This window comes from Talpa occidentalis, unplaced genomic scaffold (assembly GCF_014898055.3).
Source record: "Talpa occidentalis isolate TD23 unplaced genomic scaffold, MPIMG_talOcc4v2.1 talOcc4.14, whole genome shotgun sequence".
In the NCBI taxonomy this organism is placed as follows: Eukaryota; Metazoa; Chordata; class Mammalia; order Eulipotyphla; family Talpidae; genus Talpa; species Talpa occidentalis.
Window position 1 is genome coordinate 55,821,871 of NW_023601433.1, and position 17,234 is coordinate 55,839,104.

The 17,234-nt window shown below is 41.4% G+C and overlaps 1 protein-coding gene across 1 annotated transcript in view; it reads right to left on the reverse strand.

Moving 5' to 3' along the window:
• Positions 1 to 1,958: 1,958 nt before the first annotated feature.
• The window catches only part of IL2RA (interleukin 2 receptor subunit alpha), a 29,159-nt gene continuing 13,883 nt past the window's right edge, over positions 1,959 to 17,234 (reverse strand). Inside the window, exons 2-7 of the mRNA XM_054694677.1 lie at positions 11,574 to 11,756; positions 9,111 to 9,227; positions 5,381 to 5,596; positions 3,920 to 4,009; positions 3,488 to 3,559; positions 1,959 to 2,029 (exon numbers count right to left, since the gene is read on the reverse strand). Of these exons, the coding sequence (XP_054550652.1) occupies positions 1,959 to 2,029; positions 3,488 to 3,559; positions 3,920 to 4,009; positions 5,381 to 5,596; positions 9,111 to 9,227; positions 11,574 to 11,756 (749 nt within the window). The remainder of the gene's footprint in view (positions 2,030 to 3,487; positions 3,560 to 3,919; positions 4,010 to 5,380; positions 5,597 to 9,110; positions 9,228 to 11,573; positions 11,757 to 17,234) is intronic.

Here is a 17,234-nt window from a genome sequence, read left to right on the forward strand (position 1 = left end):
AAGTTTGGGAGATTTCATACAGTTTCAGAAATATTTTTTTTGTTTCACAAAATAAAGCCTAAATCATAACCCCTCCCAAACTGTTTTGTCCCTTTGGATCTGAAGGCTTTTATTCTTTAAGCTACTAAATGAAGAGTCCTTAATAAATATTAAACCTTGTCAGCAAGGGAAGGAGACAGTCCAACCAGTATTGAGTTTCTATAATGTATTGGGCAGTTTACATACTTCATCTCATTTAACCCCAAAGTAACACCTTAGGGTTAATTAACACTGTAGGTGAATTTATAGACCACCAGGTACATGAGTAAGTCTTAATAACCACAGAGGTGGATCATTTGCATTGCAATAATTTGTACCTTTTAGTCCACATGAGGAAAACCAGATATATATATATATATATATATATATATATATATATGGAGGGCCTGATGACCAATATCAGGTGGTCATTGTTCAGTGGGATGATGTCTCTCTGGCTGGATTATGTCTGATCTAAGAGCTTTGATTTGGGGGAATTAGAGCTGTGTCTTCTTAGGGTCTTACTGGGGAGTTTATATCAGGCTGGCCAAGGTGAATCATGGTGGGGGTAAGGGATGCCCTGGAGAGCCCAGACAGACAGAGGAGATCTCTATAGTGCACTGTCTAAAGGGAGGGAGAAATTGATTGACTGACTGACTGTGTTTGTGTGTTGTGAAGTGGCTTTATTCTCTTGATTCTTTTTTTTTAAAGATTTATTTATTTATGCATATAAGAGCTGGGGTACAGGCCAGAGAAGCAGGGGGTTGAGAGGATTCACCAGAGACAGAGTGGGAAACAGAACAGGCAGACTGACTGAAATACACTCCTGAGGGGGAGCAGCGGGCGAGACAGGAGAGGTCTGCCTCGCCATGTGGGTTGCTCCCTGGCTGGCCGGGGATCGAACTCTTGCTGCAGAGGCTGTGGACAGCTTCATAGTGAGTTGCTTAACCCCTTGAGCCACCAGGGAGGCCCTTCTCTTAATTCTTTTTTTTTTTTTTTAAAGATTTATTTATTTATTTGTTTTTTAAAGATTTATTTATTTATTTATACAAGCACTGGGTACAGTCAGAAGCATGGGAGGGCAAGAGAATTCACCAGAGCCAGAGTGGGGAGCAGAGCAGGCAGAAGGACCAAAGTACACTGCTGAGGGGAGCAGCGGGCGGCAGGAGAGGTCTGCACGCCATGTGGGGCCCTCCTCTGGTGGCCGGGGAGCAGCGGGGGATCGAGCTGGCTGTGCATAGGCTGCAGGCAACTTCACAACCCAGCGCTCAACTGCTGAGCCACAGGGGAGGCCCCCTTCTCTTAATTCTTAATACTGTTGGTCTCATGCAGTAGTTCTCAATGATTGGTCCCTAAATAGGCAACATCAGTATCACCTGGGAATTTGTTAGAAATGTAAATTCTCAGACCTCACCCCAGATCTGCCCAGAGTTGGAGCTGGAAGTCTGTGTTCTAACAAGCCCACAGAGGGGATTCTGAATCTCACATTAATTTGAGAACCATGGACCCAGTGCTGAGTTGTCAAAATTGGAGATGTGTTAGATGAATTTGAAGAGCTTTAAAAAAAGTATTAATGTCCCAGACACAAAAGGTCATGTATTGTACATTCAATTTAAATGAAATGTCCAGAACAGACAAATTAAGAGTGACTGAAGGTGGAATCATGGTTGTCAGGGACTAGGGAAAATGAGTAACTGGGAAGATGGTGGTAAAGTATGTCAGATCAGTATTGAGCCTGGCATACAGTAGGTGCTCAACCAATGTTGGTTTCCTTTGATCTCCCAATCCCTGTGGTTTTAATCTTGTTGATCAACTCTTTGGGGATACATGGATTGGCAGATTCTCCACCTCTTCTCCTCTAACTGCCTGTGACTAGTAGGTGAGGGGGTTGGGGCTGGGCCACTAGTTTGGGCAAGTGCTTCCTTGATGATACTATGGACTCACCATCTCCACTGCCATGTGAGCCCACTCAGAAAGAGGATGCTGACGAGCAGGAGGATGCAGCCGGCCACTGTCAACAGAGAAGAGATTCAGCAAAGGTACCCTAGCTAGACTCCAAGCAGGTTGAGAAAGTCCCCCCAGAGTAAGGGTTTCCTGAGGGGACATTGCAGTCTCTGCATTCCATTGTCAGAATGCTGGTCCATCCCCACCCAGGATTTCTTAGGAGGCTCAAGGAACTAGGACAAGGGCCTGGCAAGTGTTACAGAAATGACATGGTGCCTTTCCTTAAGACTAGATTCTCTCTGCTGAAACCAACTGACAGGCATGCTCTTCAGAAAGGTTCCAAGGCCAGACCTCAGTTAAGGAGGCCATGAATGAGGCCTGTGATAAGTAAAAGAAATGCTTAAATATAAAGACAAATGAGAAACCCATTAGCATATTTTAAAAGTGTTCTTATTTCCCAACTGCTGCTTTTGTTTGGTACTGAAATCTATCTATCTATCTATCATCTATCATCTGTTATCTATTATAAATGTACCTATCATCTATGTACCTATTATCTATCATTTTCTTGTCTATCATCTATATATGCATGTGTCTATTCTTTATCTACTTCATGTATCGATTTAGATGTCGCCTCAAAATCTGTGTTTTTCTTTCTTTTTCCCTCAGTTTTATTGTTTAAAGTGTTGCTTTGATATACTTGTATATTGTAAAACAGTTACCACCAGAGTGTTAACTAGCATCTTCATCACATCACATAATTGCCATTTCCTTTTTGAGGTGGGAAAATGTAAGATCTACTGCTTAGAAATTTCCAAATACATAAACATCACTGTTACCTATAGGCACCAGGCTGTGCTTTGCCTTTCAGAAGAACCCATTCATCTTATAACTGGAACTTTGGGCCCTTTGATCGTATCACCCCATTTCCTAGGCCCCTGACCCCACCACTGGCCCTCGTCAACAGCACTCTCTGTTTCTAAAAGCAGAGGTTTATGGAGTGCTTTTCTTTCCCTGGCTCTTCCATCTCCCTCCCCCTCACACACTGGCATGGATGATTTGTCATTTAGGATCCATCAGGAGGAGCTGTTGTTCTTGGTTTGCGATTTCACTGCAGTGTACTTTAACTGGTTAGTATATTTTGAGTTATGTTTACTGTCTGGATTAATCTTTTATTCTCACGAGCATTATATGGTCTGAGGGGTCATTGAAAATTACCCAGCTGATTAATTAATTTCTTTATAGTTAAGACTAGCTAATATAAAACTGGGGCCAACTTTTACTTATATTATATCCCCTATTAATATTACTCTGTATATATGTCATAATATATAAAATTATTATAAAATACAAATATATTTATATATTTCAATTTCCTACAGCTGCATTAAAAGTCATGCTAAACAAAAAAATAAATAAAAAAAATAAAATTATCCAGCTGTTCCCCATGGTCTGTTCTTTTTTTTTTTTGTATGGTTTGTCCATCAAAGAGCACCCTGTTAGCTGATACTCAGCTGAGACCCACCTGCTAGCTGATACTCAGTCGTATAGATGAAGGTCTCCATGGTTGTAGCCACTTCTGTGTGTTTTTGAAAATCTGTACAAAAGAGGAAGCAGAAGATGTTCAGCGTATGCTAATTATCAACCACACAAAGTGGAGAGGGTTAGCACTTCTTCAGTGTTGGAAGGGATGATGGAGCCTGATGGAAGCATGTGAAAGACCAGGGCTGGCCTGGGCAAATATCTCATTCTTTTTGTCTTATACTATCCTTAGTCTTCTTCCCCCTCTTTCTACCACAAGCTTTAGTGATTGGGAGATAGATCTGGGATTATCTTTAACACCAACTGGGTGACCTTAACCCATCTGCTAGAGGGCTGCTCCTCTCAAACTGTCTTTCTTTTCTTGCATTATGATTTAATGGCCAAGATTTTATATTTCTAGAAACTCTAGCCATACCTGTCATGCTTGTAGTATGTGTTGTTGATAAGGGACAGGCAATTTCAATCTTAGGAGGATCATCAGTGCTGACTTGAGGCTCTTTGTCACCTGGAGGAGAGAAGTGATATTTGTGGAACTCAAAGTTGGGGGGGGGGTCGCACAGGCACCCCCACCTGCCCACCTCAGCTGGCCCTGGACAATAGCTGAGGCATGAATCTTGGTTCTCATCCTTATCTGTGGACACCATGTCATGTGACTCTATATTCAGGTCTCTGGAAAGCGGAACAGGCTGAGAGGGTATTCAAATCCTGACCCTGGCTTTCCACGGAATTCTGAGCAACTCTGTGGTTTCCATGTGTGCCTTTGAAAGTGGGTCATGATGAACTATGAAATGAAGTAGACATGCACAGAAAGATGGCTTTTCCCTGTGACAGGTTCTCCTTTCCTCCTGTCTTATTAACCTCTTATGAAGCTTGCCCTGACCATCAGGGATCATGGGGCGGGGGGGAGGGGGCCTTTGGGAAAGAAACAGCAATCCCAAAGAAGACGTGGGAAATGGGAAATGGTGATCAAAGAAACCAAAAACAATTATAGTTAAATGTAAGTGGTTTTTGATTGTGGAAATAGTAATAAGATTTTGGCATGAAAATAGCAGAAGACCTTAATATAGGTGGGCTGTATGTATGTGTGAATGAGTGTGGTCTGTGCATACATGAATGCTTCAGTAAAACCCTTTCCTGCACATTTGCACTTTTTAATCAAATCTCAAGTGGCATATTAGAAAAGGGCAGGGGGCCCCCCTAGTAGTGCAGATGGTTGGGCACAGAGCTATGAAGTTGTTCACAGCCTCTGCAGTGTGGGTTCGATCCCAGCCAGCTGGGGAGATACCCACATGGTGCAGCAGGCCTCTCCTGTCTCACCCACTGCTCCCCTCAGCAGTGTATTTCAGTCAGTCTGCCTGTTCTGCTCCCCACTCTGTCTCTGGTGAATCCTCTCACCCTCCCGCACATCTGGCCTGTACCCTGGTTCTTGTATGCATAAATAAATCTTTTTAAAAAAGAAAAAGAAATGGGCAGGGGGCAGGCTAACAGTGTAGCATTGTACCAATAATGGATTTTCAAATGTAAATTACAAATGTGTGGATGGCAGACTGGACCTCCGCCTTGAAACAAGAGGAAGTCTTGGTATCTTAGAGGGAAAAATGAAATTCCAGGATCAGCTAGAAAAGGGGCAGCATTTTCTCCAGTGAGATAGCATTTGAGCTATTTTGGAACACTGGAAAGATCTTTCCTCCTTGTCTTCCGCTGTTTATCCCCATGCAGGGTAGTTTATCTAGTCTATTTTCTGGAATGAGAAAAAACAGAGATCCAAAGAGATTAAGTGGCTTGCTCAAGGTCGCATGGCTGGTGGGTTAGGAATTCCACCCTGGTCAGCTTAGTGGGCAAGCAGGGTTATGGATACAAGAAGGCACCAACCTACCTGAAATCACACCGTTCGTCTTTTCCCTTGTGCAGGTGAGCTTGGGCTGTGTCCACATTGTGCTCCCACAGGCCTCTAAGCAGACACTCGTGGCATGACCTCTCTGTAAGGCCCTGAATCCCTGGACACAATGGTAGTCAACTCTCTGCCCCACCACAAAATGGTAAGTTCTTTGGGAGGGTTCGTGTTCCCATGCTGGAGGCTCCCCACAGTAACCTGGGGGAGGGAAGCAGAATGCTGAAGGCAAGTTCCTACTCTTTCACTCACTTGCTCATTTGTTCATTCTTTCTTTCTTTCACTTAACCAATATGTATTGCGAATGTCTACATGTCAGGAATTTTGCTAGGTAGTTTGTGGGAAGATATAAAGACTCAGTCACTCTTACAAGGAGGGATAGTCAATTAGGTGAGAGACATAATGTGGTGAGGAGTCTAGTTGAAGAACAGAGGCTTGCTATGAGAATGTAGAGGAAATGGATAATTGATTCTGATGCTGAAGCATTTTTGAGAAATGGACAGGAGTGGAAGGGCTGTCTTGGCTGAAGGGTAAGGGCAGGTTCAAGACCGTTTGGGCCCATGAAAGATGAAGACCACTCTGGCATCTCCACCAGATAAGGGAGGAAGAATATCCTTGAGTTGCAGCTGATAGGCCTCTTGGGACCATGGCAGAAAAACTGGGGACAAAACCAGAGCTGGGAGGTGGAGAGGAAACAGAGAATCTTGGATAAATGAAGGCTGATCTCTGATCCAACCATGCCTGAAGCTTGACTCATGTGAACCCTTTCAAGTCTCTGCAAATTCTTCAAACTCATAACTTGCTACGTACTCAGTGAAAACCCAAGCCTAACTCATCTTTAACCCCAGAGATCATGTCCTGATCTGATTTAATCTCAGAATTCTCCCATCTGGACATAGAGAACCACTGTCCCCCTAACTCCAGATGTGTGGAGCTGCACATGTACCCTGCCCTTCCAGTTTTCTACAACCCTGAGCAGCCAGTCTAAACTCTACGCGTGCCCTACCTCATTTATCTATCCCAGCAGGAGTCTGAGAAGGCCCATCCCCACTCATCTGCACCAGTTAGCACCTTGCAAATCATGACTGAACTTCTGTTTTAGTCTCAGAAAAAAACTTTCTTTTATAGCAAATGAGATTTACAACTGTCCGAGCCTGTTTCCTTTCAAGTGAAAACATCCAGATTAAGACAATCTGTGAAATCTCTTTTAGCCAGAACCAGCTGGTTATCTCTTGAATAAGGACAGCAAACACTGACCTCTTGAGAGACCTTTCAGTAATTGTGGAGGGTAATGTGAGAGAATTAGAGAATAACAAGCAAATATTTTGAAAAACCATTTCAGTAAACAGCTAAAGTGGTAAAGAGATAAAAACACATTCCAGAAGGCCAAAAGACAGTGAGATGCAGTTTAAAATTATAATGAGATACTGTCTGTAGGGTAAATGGACGTTATAATGTTTTTTCTGCCCTCCCACCATGAGCATCTATGAATGACACCTGTGGTCTCGTGCGCATGTCTGATGGCAGGCACCTGGAGTATGGCGTGGGCATACATAAGTGGGCACACCTGAGCTGAGAGACTGAGCATATAAGGACAGGTTGGCAGAGGACCGTGAGACAGAGTAGCCCAGAAAGAGTGAAGATTCCTAGCGCTCAGGCCTCCCTGCCTCCCCTGCACCTGGTTGCCTCACACTACAAATGGTGTAGAAAGATCATTAAAAGCCTGAAAAAGTTACTGAGGGTTCCAGGACTCTCCTTTACCTGTCTGCCCCGATCCACAGGGAATCTGTACCATGCTTTGCTGGCACTACACTGTCTCATACCGGTGAGACTAGCACATATTAAAAAGAACCTCAGCAACAAGTTTTGGAGAGGATGCAGAGGAAAAGGAGAAAATGGAATCCTATTACACTGTTGGGAGTATAAACTGGTGCAATGATTATGGAAAGCATTATAGGTTTACCTTAAAAAACTAAAAATGGAAATACCAAATGACCCAGAAATCCCACCCTTGGACATATATCCACAGAACATGAAACATCAACAGAAAAACCTCATGTATTTCATTATTTCGTAGCAGCATAATTTACAATAGCTAGGACATGGAAGAAACCTAAATGTCCAGCAGGGATGACTAAATCAAGAAGATATGGTATATATACACCAAGGAGTAGTAAATAGTCATAAGAAAGGATGAAATGCAGCATTTCCAACTAGATGGAGAATTGAGGGAATTACACGCAGCAAAGTAAGCCAGTGTGATAAAAACTAATACTGGACACGTACACAGCAGACAATTTGATAACATAAAACATTTTCAAAAATGAACATCCTGAGGGCCCTGAGGATAAGATGGAGGGGAAGGGAAAAGAACAAGGGAACACAAGGGATGGTGTGATCTTTAGAAATCTAAGGGTACTCTTAGAACTTTAATTAATTAATTAATTATTTTTAAAAGGGGGAAAGCTTTCAGGCAGAAAAAGAGTTCATGCAAACTCTACGAGAACTGAGGAGGAGAATTGGAAGAACTGTCAAAGATTAGGCTATCTGTGGACTTTGGGAAAACCTTGAAATTTTACAAAATACATAAAGTGGAGAGATTGTTAGTAGAACAGTTAGCAGGTGGAAAGAAAAGCAAGAAGGAGCAGACTGCACAAGTGAAAAAGGAGAGATTAAAAACAAGTGTCAGAAATGTTCCTGAGAGCAAAGTCAGAATGATAAAAACTAATACTGGACACTTGCACAGCAGTCAATGTGACAACATAAAATACTTTCAAAAGCCAGCAGACATTAATAAACATTCTGAGGGCTGTGAGGTTAGAGGGAGGAAGCTGCAAATGATCCCAAAATTGAGTAAAAGAAGTAAATCAGCAGAAAGGTTCCTAGTCTCCTTTAGGAAACCTGAAATCTTATTCCAGTCTTGTTACATATCTGTGTCTCAATTCCTTCAGTCAATTGAAGTCCTGTTCCCTGGCTCAGGGTTGTGAGGGTTCAAAAGAGATTTTATATAAGATAATGTTCTTGCAAAGGTTCTAAATTGATCACATGACTATAGGGACTTGCAAAGTCAGCTGGTTTCCCCAGGCTGAGATTTTTCTAAAGGACTCTATTTCTTTCTGACATCATAACTTGACTTCAACATTAGTCATTTTTGACAGTTGTGGCATCAGCTGGGTAGTAGCCGCAGCGCTCACTTATCCACAGCCCATTACCCGGGAGGTGCAGTTTCCACGCTCACCAATTACCAATGCATGATCTATGCCTCTGTCCTGTAAGAAACATCTTGAAATAAATGCTTTGCTTGCAGTTCATTGGTTAGTACTTAAGGGGAAAACATAACATTTGCGGGGGGTGGGGGGCAGGGACTGGTGTCTACTCATGTTTGCATCATCTGTCAGTCCTGTATAGTTATTGCCAACACATGGGTTTTGAATTGACTTGAATTGAATTGAGTTGAGTTGAATTGAATTCTTTTTGGCCAGTTCATCAAACAGGAAGTGACCCAGAGGCCGGGTTGGCTGCTTTAAGTAAGAATGGCTTATTTCAAGCCGAGTCAACAGCCTGCAAATGCTCTGCAATTGTTTCTATCCACATAATGTTCTCAGAGGAGAGGATGATGGGACAGAAATTCCTCCTTTGGCAACACTGTCTTTCACCTGCAAGTGAAGGGCTGGCTTCTGTGACCAGGTAAGCATCATTCAGATTCACCTCTTACCTGGGCGATTTACTTGATCTGTGAGCTGTATTTGACTTGGCATTTCTGTGGTTTTTCTTTCCTTCTGTTCTTCAGGGTTAGGTACAAATTGTTTTTCTGTGTTCTCGTTCTCAGGGGCTAGAGTGCATAGGAAAAATAAAGCAAATAACTTCACAGATGCTTAAAATAAAGCAAATAATTTTCACAAATGCTTAAAATAGAAAAATTCTCCACGCATACATCCCCTCAAAGAGGATCTTTCTAGTGCCTGTGACATGCCAGGCAACATCAGGGTCCTGGGTATAAGATGAGCTGCACACAAGCCTCGGGATGCTTAGAGGGGCCTGCTCTGGCCTGGTCCAGCACTGGCCTCTCAGTGTTCATGTGCACAGTGACAACAGCCCACAACGTCTCTGAAAGAACTGAGAGATTTTTTTCTTTGGTGGAATTTTTTTGTGTATGTGTGTCTTCACTCTGTTCCAGCATCAACCCTGTCAACATGGTACACAGGGTATGTGTGTTGGCAATGGGGATGATTGAGTTCAGCAACTCACGGACTCTTGTTTCTGTAGAGTAGTTCATTTAAAGTTAGAGGCAGTTTTAAAGCAGTGATAAGAAAATCCTCCCCCATAGCACTCCTGCTGTGAAGAGTTGGGGTAAAGAGTTGAGTGTGGATATAGCAATGAGTGGGGACAGAATTTTGGCATAGAGTCAGCGAAGCGATCTACTGGGCAAAAAGACAATGCAATGCTTCAGCAGAGCAGTGATCCCCAGACTGTGCCATACGTACAATGGACAAAAGACAGATGTAAGGTAGGTAAAAGTATCAGGTTTTTTTGCCCTCCCGCCATTAGGATAGATGACGGAACCCTGCGGTCCTGAATGCATGCCTGATGGCGGGCACCTGGAGTAGGGTGTGGGCATATGTAGATGGGATTCACCTGGGCTAAGACTGGGCTTTTAAGGGCGGTGTTATGGGGATGCCAGCAGAAGAAGAAACATAGAAGCAGAGAATCACGACAGTTTGCGAAAGAACCCTGGAGAGCCCAGATAGAATGAAGATAGAATGGAGGTCCCCAGATAGAATGGGGGGCCTACCAGCCTCCCAGCACCCCTGCCTGCTGAGTGCCTGGTAAATCCCAATTAAAGCTTGCAAAAGCCACTGAGGGCTCCAAGACTCACTCTCTTCCTCCTTTACCCGGTCTGCTGGATCAGAAAACCTGCTTAGTGCCCATTCCTGCTTTTACAATAGATGACCCACCAGTCAGCCAACTCCTAATAACAGAGTGGATGAGAGACCTGGTTAAGAAAGGGGCTCATGTGAGCCCCATTTCTTGTTATTAAAGAAGAAAGTTCAGTGGCAAAATCATGGCATCAGATCAGCCTATGTTTAGAGAGTTCTTGAGAGCCATTCCTTCTAAATTCCATTCCAGGGAGGTGATCCACCTCCAGTATCCAAGCCTGTGCTCTGCCATCTGCCTGTCCTCACCAGCAGGCATGAGGCTTGGGACCTGATTCTGCTGGGGATTCCAGTCCTGTCTGGCAATGAGGGTCTCCTGGCCCTCCAGCTACATTTTGAAGTCAAGAAATTCAAACTGAACAATTCCCTCTGTCTCCCTGCTTCTCTCCTGCTGGCTTGGAACCTCAGCACACTCCAGTGTGGCATGCCTGTGGGTTTATTATTCTCTTCACACCCACAGCCCAGAAGGGATTTGGAATTTGAAATAAAAGCCAACAACCTTTATCCTGTCAAGGGAAGAAGTGCCTCTCCAACTGCCTCCATTTTTCTGTTCAGAACTTTTTCCTCAGCGTTGCAGAGATCACCTCTGAAGAGGAGGGGGGTTAAAGGGCAATGGTAATGGGGTGTTCTTAGGAATCCACACTGGCGTATTACTAGAAATGGAAGTAGGATAAGTATATTTCTTTAACCAGGATATGAATATTCTGAAGTGTTATCTTTGGAAACCAAAGACTAAAGTGTTCATTCACCCTTACAGGGGAATGATGTTGCCCACTAGAATTATTATTCTTTTTTATATTTTTATGTAGATAGACTCATTCTACATATTCTTTCTTTATTTTTAAAATTGTGATAAATTATACATATTGTAGAATTTACCATGTTGACCATTTTTAAAAGCACAGTTCAGTGGCATTCAGTATATTTTGATTATGGTGAACAAGAATTATGTTTTAATTATTTAGTAATTATTAGTGTCATGTCTGTGTTCCCCTTCCAACACCAAGCATATACTCCTTGAGAGTCAGGCATCCTCTGTGCCTAGACTACTTCTTGGAAATAGGAGACATTCATCAAATATTTTTTAGTAAATGAATATTCCAGGAACCACTAAAATTCAGTATCATATAGGTGGAACTGGCCAATTTTTGTCTGTAGGGCTGAGTGAACAAAAGCAGCAGCTCTGTTTCTCTTTTTTCGGCAGTTCTTCCTGCCCCCTGGTAGTTATAAAAGCAAGTACTTACAAATGCTTTCACATTGACATTTCTTGTCCCAGGAAGTTTGGCTAAAGTTTCCCACACAGGTTATCATGCCCGTCTTTCTACGGAAGCCGACCTTGCATTCACAGTTTAATGAGGTGCCGATCTTGTATGCAGAGACTTTCAATATGGCATTTCTGAGTGTAGGTGGGTCATCATTACATATTTCTGCAAAGAAAAAGAAGCATATTAGGAGTCCAGGAGGTTCTGGTCAAGCACATGTTCAACTATGTGATGATTTAATCATGCACGCCTTAGCTTTATTTATAGAATATCTATCTCTATAGATATATGTCTCCCACTTATTCCTAGGATGAAACTAAGGCTGCTACCATTATTATTTAGAAAACTTTATATCAGAGACAGTTCAAAATATAACTTCAAATTCCTCTCCAAACATAGGGTATTTCAAACTAATGAACAGAAATGTTGAAGTTTTATTCTGAATTTGCCTTATGCCAAGTAAGTATAGAAAGAACAGGAAGGACCAAAGAATATGAGGAAAGGAGTGGAAGAAAGCCATGTAAATTTAATTAGGGGAAGGGAATTTATTTGTGAGAAATATTTTTCAGGAACTAAGGATTGTTAGATTTTTCAACAATGAATGATTCTGTACCATTATTATTTTTTAATAATTAATTTTTTATTTTTTACATCATTGCTCATTTTTAAGCAATGTTTGCTTCCCCCCACCCCCTCAGGTGTAGTCCCCGTAGAATTTCCTTCACCAATGCACCTGTGCACCATCACCTCAGCCCCCTGTGCTCCTCCCTCCCTTCTTCCCTCCCTCCCTCTGTTCCCTCTCCCTCCCTCTGATCCCTCTCCCTCCTTCTCCCCTGCAGGATGTCTCTGATTTATAATTGTCTGTTTTTTCTTTGTTGTGTTTTGTACTGTTATTATTTTTTTACACTGATGTCTTCTTTGGTTCCCCTGCATTCCTGCTACAAGTGAAGCCATCCGATATTTTTCTTTTTCCTTCTGACTTATTTCACTGAGCATAATTCCTTCTAGCTCCATCCACGTTGCTGTGAATGGCATGAGTTTATCTTTTTGATTGCCAAATAATATTCCATTATATATATATATATATATATATATATATATATATATATATATATACCACATCTTCCTGATCCAGTCATCTATTTTGGGGCATTTGGGTTGTTTCCAGGTTTTGCCTGGAAATAGTGCTGCAGTAAATATAGGGTCTGTACCATTACTTTGAAAATGTAATATGGGGCCTCCCCAGTGGCGCAGCGGTTGAGCACTGGGTTGCGAAGCTGCCCGCAGCCTCTGCTGCGCTGGTTCAATCCCCGGCTGCTCCCCGGCCACTGGAGCAGGGTCCCACATGGCGCGCAGACCTCTCCTGCCGCCCGCTGCTCCCCTCAGCAGTGTGCTTCGGTCCTTCTGCCTGCTCTGCTCCCCGCTCTGGCTCTGGTGAATTCTCTCACCCTCCTGCGCTTCTGACTGTACCCAGTGCTTGTATAAACAAACAAACAAATAAATAAAAAACTTTAAAAAAAAAAAAAAATTAAAAAAAAAATGTAATATGGACCCACAAGCTAGATAAAGAAAATGTATAAGAAAGTCCACAAGAACAGGACAAGCACTAATCATAAAGGTAAATGAAAGAAATTCTGTTATCTAAAAACATTAAGAAAATGACTATCGATTCTCAATATGCCCTCGAAAGATTTTGCCACATCTTTATACATCAAAAGAAAGCAAATTAGAAACCACCATAAAATAGTCAATAGAATGAGTAAAATAGATAAAAATGAAAAACATCAAATGTTGAAGAGGACAACAATGTTGTGACTAGCTGGTGAGAATGTAAAATTGTAGTTACTTTGGAAATGTTTTTTGAAATAAATATATTCCTACCCTATGATGGCCATTTTGTTCTCAGGTATTCATCTAAGAGGAATGAAAGTATACTATAAAAAAAGTAGTGCACAAAATATTTAAAGTAACTTATTAATAATAGCCAACTCAAATATCTATCATTATAAGAAGAGACAAAAAGCTTATGATCAACTAATACAGTAGAATACTAATCAAAAATAAAAAGAATGAAAGACTGATAAATATAACATAGATACATCTCAAAAAAAGTGATGTTAAACAAAAGAAGATAGGTATAGAATCGTACATACGATTTGACTATGTTTATATGAAGCTCGGAAAAGACAAAGCTAGTACACGGGAAAAAGTCAGAGTACTTGCTTGTGGTGGCTGGGAGTGACTAACAGGAGAGAGTGGGGTGATAGAAATATTGATTATATGGTGGTACATATTTGCCAAAACTCATCAAATTGTACATTTAAGATATGTGCATTTTACTATAGATAGTTTTCTCTAAAAAATTTAATAAGAAACACTTAGCAAATCTTGTAATTATTATTCATGAGCATAGACAATCAAGGATTGGCCTCACTTGCATTTGGAATCTGATAGCCACAAACCAAGAAGATTTCTAAACACACAAATTTGAAAAAAAGCAAATTTGTCTTTGAGGTGATTTTGTGTCTTTTTTTTTTTTTTTTAACATCTACCACCTTTGCTTCTTCAAACTAGGAGATTGATTGCCCCATCACCCTAGTAATAAGTGATTTAGTAGCACACAGAATAATACTGATAGGGACAAGGATTTTATGGATGATTTTCAATAATGAGAAACTTTCAGAATTCACTGATAAAATAGTTTTCATCAAAGAGAACTTTGCAGTGACTCACAAATCAGATCACAGAATACTTAACCTTATTTTCTTTACTTTTTCATACTTTACAATATTCTCACAAACCCAAACTTTAAATTGGCAATGGGCTTGCTCTACCATTTTGTGAAACCACAACTGGCCACTACACTCAGGTGTGAATAGATAATATGAAGCAATCGATGTTTGGAGGTCCTTTATTAATGCAACAAGTAGGAAATTTGACTTAACTTACTCTCATTAGTTAAGTGTGGATATTATACGGGTAATGACGAACCTATGTCACAGAAGTTTGATTTCTGACCTGATATTTTTATCATAATTCATTAAAATCTCTCTCTGTTGAATTAATTTCTTGATATATAACTAAACTTAAAAAGCTCTTTAATCGGGCCTCCCCTGGTGGCGCCGCGGTTGGGCGCTGGGCCGTGAAGCTGCCCGCAGCCCCTGCAGCGCCCGGTTCGATCCCCGGGCACCGGCCAGGGTCCCACATGGCGCGACAGACCTCTCCTGCCCCCCGCTGCTCCCCTCAGCAGTGTACCTCGTCGTTCTGCCTGTTCTGCTCCCCGCTCTGGTGAATTCTCTCACCCTCCCACGCTTCTGACTGTACCCAATGCTTGTATAAATAAATTAATTAATTAAAAAAACCCCTGTATTTAAAAAAAAAAGCTCTTTGATCATGTGATGATATGCCTTTCAAAATAAGGTCATAGTAATGTCCAGAGTCATAATAAATCAGCCTGGGGAGTGGTGGCAATCACGTGGGGACAAGGGAAAGTTCCAGAACTTCTTACTCACATGGAGTTGGCTTTAAAGAAAATACCTCCCTGGAATTTAAAGACACTGAAATTTCTCTGAGCTGTAGCTAAAAACCAGTAAAGAGCTTGTAAAGCAGTAATCCCTTCCCTGGAATGCTTTGTCCAGGGTGTCCCAGATATCATCTGAAGAAAGCAGAAGACAGGTAAGTGTGTGGGAGAGGCAGCCCCGGATGTTTGTTTCACTTTAATGTGATGGTATTAAATCTTTTTTTAAAATCTTTTCTCAGCCTGGTGTCGTAGAAGAAATATCAGCACACACAAAAAATTAGTCTCTCCTGATATCTTGCAGAGAATTACATTTCTATGACTCAGCAAAATGTCTTTAAATTCTCATTCCCTGTATTTTCACTGAACATTTTCCCCCCACACCACATGGCAGCTGCCCTTATTCACTAGCTTTATTATTTTTTCATCAAATTACACTGATTTATTTTTAAAGATTAATTTATTGTGTGTGTGTATATATATATATATATATATATATATAAGAACTGGGGTGTAGGCCAGAGGTGTGGGGGGAGGCTGAGAGGATTTACCAGAGCCAGAGCGGGGAGCAGAACAGGCAGAAGGACCGAAGTACACTGCTGAGGGGAGCAGCGGGCGGCAGGAGAGGTCTGCATGCCATGTGGGACCCTCAGCCACCCCTCACCCGGTGGCCGGGGATCGAACCGGCGCTGCAGAGGCTGCAGGCAGCTTGGCAACCCAGCGCTCAACCGCTGCGCCACCGGGGAGGCCCCCAAATTGCATTGATTTTTAAGTAACTCATCCATTTTCTGCTGAATATATAGTTAAACTTCGGGTATTTAGTTTAGCAACCTAATCCCATTGGCAAGACGATACACATTCAAATAAATCCTGGTGGACTTGTACCGAGTGTAATTGCTTCATCACAGCTTATTTTCCCCATGTGTTGTTCTATTACCAATTTCAACTCTCCTTTAAATAATGTAAACATCATATTGAAATCATCATACTGATGATTACTTTTATAATATAATTTGTATAGTGTAGACTTCCCAGCATGTGTTTAATAGAAGCAAGAAAACAAGATCTTCTACCATTCTTTTCAAATAATGTTGGTAAATACTGTTTACATTTCTTTATCTTGGAAATTTATACTGTATATTGGCATGTTACTGAAGTCTCCAGCTAAAACTAAAAATAAAAAAATTAAATTGCTCAGCACTCTCTTGGCCACGTTTTTTCCCCAATCTACCATTCCAAGGACACCCCATGTCTTTCCTCACCACACATTAGTTGCCCTGGCACACATGTAATAAATGCTGCTTTAGAGTCATAGATCTAATAGGAGGTTGAAGTCAGAAAACATTTTTTTTTAATTTTTAAAGAGATTTTTTAAAGATTTATCTATTTTTATTTTATTTTTTAATATTTTATATAATTCTTACATCATTTTTCATTTTTGCACAATGTATGTAGTTTCATTTTGGTTATATTCCCCATAACAATTGCACCCCCCCTTATTTTGACCCTAGTCTTTCCTCTCCCCTTCCCTCCCTCCACCCCCATTGTGTGTCTCTGGTTTATAGTTGTTTGTTGATTTTGATTTTTACTTTGTATTCATTAGTCTTTTTCCTGGTCCCTTATTTAGGTTTTCTAAATTCCTGCTATGAATGAGACCATCTGGTATTTTTCTTTTTCTTTTCTGACTTGTTTCGCTGAGCATGATCCCTTCTAGTTCCATCCATGTTGCTGCAAACTGCATGTGTTTATCTTTTTTGAATGCTGAGTAATATTCCATGGTGTGTATGTACCACATCTTCTTGATCCAGTCATCTATTTTTGGGCATTTGGGTTGTTTCCATAGTTTAGCTATTGTAAATAGTGCTGCTATAAACGTAGGGGTGCAGGTGCCCTTTTGATTTAATGTTTCTGTGTCCTTTGGGTAAATACCTAGGAGTGGAATTGCTGGATCATACAGAAGCTCTATGTTTAGTAGGTCAAGAAATCTCCACACAGCTTTCCACAGTGGTTGGACCAGTTTGCACTCCCACCAGCAGTGCAGGAGAGTTCCTTTTTCTCCACATCCTCGCCAACATTTGTTGTTGCTAGTTTTTTTAATATGTGCCATTCTCACTGGTGTAAGATGG